Here is a 5,580-nt window from a genome sequence, read left to right as displayed (position 1 = left end):
AGCCCTGGCAGAGAGTTAAAACAGGGTTGGCCTGCCAGCCAGACCGGAGTACAAGCTGTGGTCCCTGGACAGACAGGGAGCTAGCTCCTCTCTCTGACGTTTCCATCTGAACCCTCCCCGCCCTCCTGGAGACACAGAAAGCCACAAGGGGCAGGTACCACATGGAGCCTCCTCGGCTGTATTGAGCATGTCCTTCGAGCGAGCGAGCGGGCCCTTACAGAAACCCTCTCCAGGCCCCAGGGCAGCCAGAAAGGTAGGGACCATCATTATATCCACTTCACAGCTTTACAGAGGAGGGAGGACGCCGCAGCTGGCCTCCACCCACGGGGCTGCTTCACCTGCGTAGCAGCTTTCTGGGAACCCTGACCTAGACACCTGCCTGGCACTTCCTGGTCCTCCTCCTATCACCCACGATAGTCTCCAGGGTCCGTCCCAACCCAAACGGGGTTCTGGGTCAGACAGATTGCAGGGTGTCTCTGTGAGGGCCCATCTGGGGAGGAGCCAGAGTGCCCCCTGAGCTGTGGGGGGGCACGTTCCCTGGGGGCTCCACTAGTCCAGGCCTGAGGCCTTGGTGAGGGTGTCGAGCAGTTGGAAGTAACTATACTTGAGGTCATACTCCATGTCGTACCAGAAGTTCACTGTGGGGAGAGCAAGAACAGGAGTGGGTGGCCCAGCTCTGACCCAGAGCCTCCCCAGCCCACCCGCTGGCCGAGGCCAGCAGCTCCTCACCAGCAATGCAGCCCTGGGACTGCTGCACGTGGTGGAACCACAAGGCCGGCAGGTAGAGCATCTCGCCGGCCTGCATGGTGTAGCGGAGGGCCTGGGCCCCACGGTACTGTGGGTACCGGGACAGATCTGGTGTCAAGGGATCCAGTGGAAGCCAGGGCACCTGGGCATGGAGCAGGACCGGGGAACTCGGCCTTTGGCCTTGCCAACCGTAAGGGCCAAAGGTCCCCCTCCATCCGCCCTGGGAAGCCAGCCCCAGACGGCGGGACCTTACGGAGGAAGGGGCCACCTTCCCAGGACCTTTGGGGCCCGCTTGCTCCTCGGAGATGGATGAGCTTGCCCCTCCCTGAGGCCCAGGGCCAAGATGGACACCTTCTCCATGGCCTCTTCATCCACCACCTCAAAGGTGCCCACCTCAGTGAGTCGGTAGGTTGATGGGGTGTACAGCTCTGATGCCAGAGAAAAAGGGGGAGCTCAGCAAAGAGTGCTCCCAGCCCCTCACACCTCCTCCCAGCCTCTCCGGTTTGCTGCCTGGCCCCAGGGACACAGGCAGGGAAGCCTCACTACCCTTCCTCTGGTTTGGGGCCCATGCGTAAGGCAGGTCCCAGCCCTACCATAGGGGATGAAGGGTCGGTCGCTGGGCGGGTATAACAGGAAATGTTTCTCTTCATAGAGGACACAGTAGAGGTTTTCGTAGTGGTCCTTGTGCACTGCCAACACAAAGAAGGTCCTGGGCAGATTTGGCGGAGCAGGGCACATGAGAGGCAGAACCTGCCCACCCAGAGCCTTGCGCCTCAAGACAGCCAGGGGTGTAAAAACGAGAAAGTCCTGCGAATAAAGGTTTTAACCTTCCATCCAAAGTGTCCCCTGATGTCTCCTTTACGCCCAGTACTAGTTCAACTTAGCCAGTAAAGGATCTCCATCCCTCTGCCATGAGCATGGTGCTCTTTTAAACTCCATCCGGGCTCAGACTGAAAACAGCCTCTTCAAAGAACAGCCAGGATCCTGGAGGACAATGAATTTATAAGGGGGGAGGGGGAATCCCATTATTTTCTACACAGTTTCTGAAGCCCCCTCATTTCCCTCAGGGAGAAGAACTCGGGAAGGGAGGGTGAGAACGTTTGAACCAACTTGAGGGACTGAATCAATGTCACTGAGCTGTCAGCGTAGAAGCTTGGTGTGTGCTTTTGCTCTGTGTATTCTCAACGACATAGTCAAACCAGACTCCAGGAGATGCCCAGGGGGGGCTGGGGTGGAGGGCATTCCAGATCCCAGCCACCAGGGACTTGGCACTCACCACACGCCCCATGCGGGTCATCTCTCCAAAGAGGTAAATATCCAAGCATAGGGTTCTCCCAAGTTCACCTCCGGGACCAACGTGCCATCTGAGAGATGTCTAGTGCGCCCCCACACCAAAGTCATCCCACCCACCACGCTGCAACGCCGCTCCTCCTCTGTTCGCAGAATTGTAGACCGACCCTCCAGGCCAGCCTCCCACCCTTGGCCCCATCCTGGCTCCTCCCTGTCCCTGCATCCCAGAGACACCTACAGGACATCACTGCGGCCACCTCCCCCAGCCAGTTCACCGCGTCTGGCATCTTCCCTGCAGGACAGAGGAGGAGAGTTAGGAGTGGTTGTCCCCTGCAGGTCGGGTCTGGGATAACACCCAACAGGATGTGGGCAGGGGTACTGCGTGCGAGCGAGGGGCATCCCAGGGAAAAGTGGCGAAGAGGCCATGGTTTGGAGGGCTTGGGGAGTGGGCCCAGCCCCCCACAGGCAAAAGTTAGAGCACTAATCCTTTGCAGTCGGTCAACAGTCAAGGCTTCCATGGCGGCAGGGCCTGACCCTGGCCATGGGGTGGTGGGTGTGGGCCAAGACAATCAATGTCACCGAGCTGTCAGTGTAGAAGCTTGGTGTGTGCTTCTGCTGTGTATTCTCAACGACTGCCCTCTGCCCCAGTCGCCCCCTCTCACCCAGAGCCTCGGAGGCCCAGGGCACGTGGGGCTCCAAGTCGGGCAGCAGCTGGGGCAGCTCGGTAAGCAGGTTAGAGCACTGCTTCTGCACGTAGAGCACGCCAGGGTGCCAGGCCCTGCCCTCCAGGATGTCCAACACACCTCACAGGGGCAGCAGGCGCTCGGCTGGCATCACGAAGTGGTCTCCGCGCACGGAATCAGCATAGCCATCTGGGGTCACCGCTACGCTCACCTCTGTGGCACCCACCGTGGCCCTAGGGGAAGGGACTCTAAGAGCATGCCCACATGCCACAAGACAGCTCGCCCATCACCCTAGCCCAGCCCAGGGCTGCACCCACCTCAGATAGGGGAGCGACCACTTCTGCAGGGCATTGCGCACGATGCAGGGCCTGCTGGGGCAGACCCAGTCCCGGTAGAAGTGCAGTGGCATCGGGGCCTCATCCAGGTAGGGCACGATTGGAGGCACGCCAAGCTCTTAAGTGGGGTGGGAGGTAGATGTTGACATAAACAGCACCCAGCCACTTACGGATGAGATGCCCTCTCTGGGCAGGCCACAGGGTATCACTGGGCAGTGCTCACTGGGGAGGGACCAAGAGACTCTGGACCACCAGAAATAGAAGGGGATTTTCAAGGAGGAGGCTGCCGCACGCCTACTCCAGGAGGGGCCACACAGCCCAAAAGCAGGTGAGCAACATACTCTGGTGTCAACTTGTGGAGGGGTGGAGTCTAAGCTGTCATTCAGGTTGCAGCTTGATGACCTCATTTGGAGGTGCCCACGGAAATCAATAGCTCCCTTCCTGTGAGACATTCCTGCTGACAAGACACACAGAGCTACACTAGAGCCCTGGAGCCGCAGGGCTCACTTGGAGACCCCTGCTAGCGCTGGGATGCCTCCACCACCACTGGGTCCACAAGGCTTTCCACCCACTGGCCTGTGATCTTCCTGCATCAGCATCATTGCTTGTGTTTCATGAGTAGGAAGAGGGATTTATAGACTGGTATCGGACATATGGGCTAATATCAGACTTAAGGACTTGATCTGGACTGGGCTGGGATGTTTTCATAATGTACAATTTTTCTTTGATATAAAGTTCTCTTTTAAAACACATATAAGTGTCTATGAATTTGTTTCTCTGGTCAACTGGGGCTAACACAGCGGGACTCCTGCTTGGCCCAAACCCCAGTCCTCCCTGGGGCCAGACCCTTGGTTAGCTTCCCTAGCTACGGTGGCGGACCTCTAGCGAAGTATAGAAAAGCAGCCTCAGGCACCACGCAGGGAGCTCCCCGTGGCTGGGGGCAGCAAGATGAAGGAAGAATGCCTTCCAACTGCGAATATTCACTGAATATTTTGGAATGTGCTCAGCACTTGGCTTGGCCAGTGTGAATGGGTCCTTTCAAGATGCTGACAGCCTCATCGGGGAGACATGCCTATAACCTGAACGCCCTGGGTCTTCCATGATGGTACCGTGCTGTGTGCTGCCTGGGTGGCTTTCTCTTGCTGCCCTTCATAAACATCACTGACTCCCTGTTGTGCTCCTGGCTGGCTCCTCGTCTCACCGAGTCTACCTACAAACACTCCCAACCTCCCTCGCCCTCACCTTCTCCCTCTCCCATGCCACCTCCTTTGGGGCCCCTCCACTCACAAGTCACCCCAAGAGCCTTCTTTCCCCCAGCTGGCTATCCTTCTTCTTTAGGAACTTGTGAACCAAACCACCCACCGCCCACCCCCTCCCAGCCCCAGCCCACAACCATTTCTAGTAAACAAACAACAGTTGCCCTCGAGTCGATTCTGGTTCCTGGTGACCCGGGATGTCAGAGTGGACCTTTGCTCCACAGTTTGTGGCCCTGACTTTTCTGAAAAGGATTGCATTTCGTTGGGGGTCCTTTAGGAGTAGGCAAAGTGCACCGACCTTCCCATTAGTAAGACAAATGCTTAACCATGGACACCACCCGGGGCTCTGAAAAACTCCTCGTTCCCTTCCTGCGTGCATGTCCACTTGACCACCTGCACCGTCAAGCACACTATCTACGGGACCTGGTGGTGGTCGGTGCTTAAGCACGTGGCTGCTAACCAGGAGGGGGTTGATCTCAGTCCACCAGGTGCCCCTCGGGGGAGAGACATGGTGGCCAATCTGTTTCCTCAGACACAATACGGAGCAGTCCTACGACTCCAGTGACAGGTTTGCAAACAGGTTAATATACTATCTACTCAATTGATTTCCACTGGATAGCTGTCTCTGTCCCCGGCTAGAATGTGATCTCCATGAGGGTGGGGGTGTGGGTTCCACCTTCCCAGGATGGAGCACAGTGCCCAGCACACCCATGATCCCTAGTACACACTGGCTTAATGACTGGATGAAAGGCTTACAATATCTCCTGCCACAGTGAACTAACTGGTTCCCCTGGCTTAACTCCCCTCCTTCCAAAAGCATTTATCACCCCAGCTCCAGACAACCTCTTGAAAGGCAGCCTCATGTTGTCACTCTGAGCAAACCTCCTTTGATGACTTACCACTTAGAGAATAAAGTCTGCCTGGCCTTGGTAACGGGGCCTAACCCATTCTTCTCCTCTGATTAGCCTCTGCCTGGAGCCGGCCCCTTACCACACACCCTCCCTGCTCCCTGGCCCTGCAGCTCCCTCCATTCTTTCCCTTGGGTAGAGCGGAAGGTCCCCCCTGTGCTTCAAGGCCACTGCCCTCCCCTGAACCACAAGGTCGCGCGCCTCCGGTGAAGTCATCCGATTAGTCTCACGGTCAGTGGGAAAGTGGGGATGTCTTTAGCTAGATCAGAAATTGGAGCTGAATAGGAAGGTCCCAGGGGATCTGGGAAGGTGGAAAGGGAAGAGCTGATTGGTACTTGAAAGTCACTGGCAAAGAGGCAAG

At 57.2% G+C, this 5,580-nt stretch overlaps 1 protein-coding gene across 1 annotated transcript; it reads right to left on the bottom strand.

Moving 5' to 3' along the window:
• Positions 1-404: 404 nt before the first annotated feature.
• On the bottom strand, positions 405-3,129 carry LOC142440545 (bifunctional peptidase and (3S)-lysyl hydroxylase JMJD7-like). The gene is made up of 8 exons (XM_075542931.1): positions 3,038-3,129; positions 2,846-2,953; positions 2,700-2,815; positions 2,276-2,329; positions 1,341-1,436; positions 1,027-1,175; positions 730-835; positions 405-490 (listed from the first exon to the last, which is right to left on the bottom strand). The coding sequence occupies exons 1-8, from the start codon at positions 3,127-3,129 to the stop codon at positions 405-407; spliced, it is 807 nt and encodes a 268-aa protein (XP_075399046.1).
• Between the last annotated feature and the right edge of the window lie 2,451 nt (positions 3,130-5,580).

The sequence above is a fragment of the Tenrec ecaudatus genome, chromosome 1 (genome assembly GCF_050624435.1).
Source record: "Tenrec ecaudatus isolate mTenEca1 chromosome 1, mTenEca1.hap1, whole genome shotgun sequence".
Lineage (NCBI taxonomy): Eukaryota > Metazoa > Chordata > Mammalia > Afrosoricida > Tenrecidae > Tenrec > Tenrec ecaudatus.
The sequence above is the reverse complement of the archived record's forward strand: the minus strand, read 5'-3'. Positions and strand labels throughout refer to the sequence as shown.

What these genes read in the sequence shown, in the direction of transcription:
- LOC142440545 (XM_075542931.1), bottom strand. Translation starts at nt 3,129, where the DNA reads ATGCCACTGCACTTCTACCGGGACTGGGTCTGCCCCAGCAGGCCCTGC. An exon ending in CTGGGCCTCCGAGGCTCTGG is followed by an intron (nt 2,330 to 2,699) that starts GTGAGAGGGGGC and finishes TCTGTCCTGCAG; the next exon opens with GGAAGATGCCAGACGCGGTG. An exon ending in CCGACCCTTCATCCCCTATG is followed by an intron (nt 1,176 to 1,340) that starts GTAGGGCTGGGA and finishes CTCTGGCATCAG; the next exon opens with AGCTGTACACCCCATCAACC.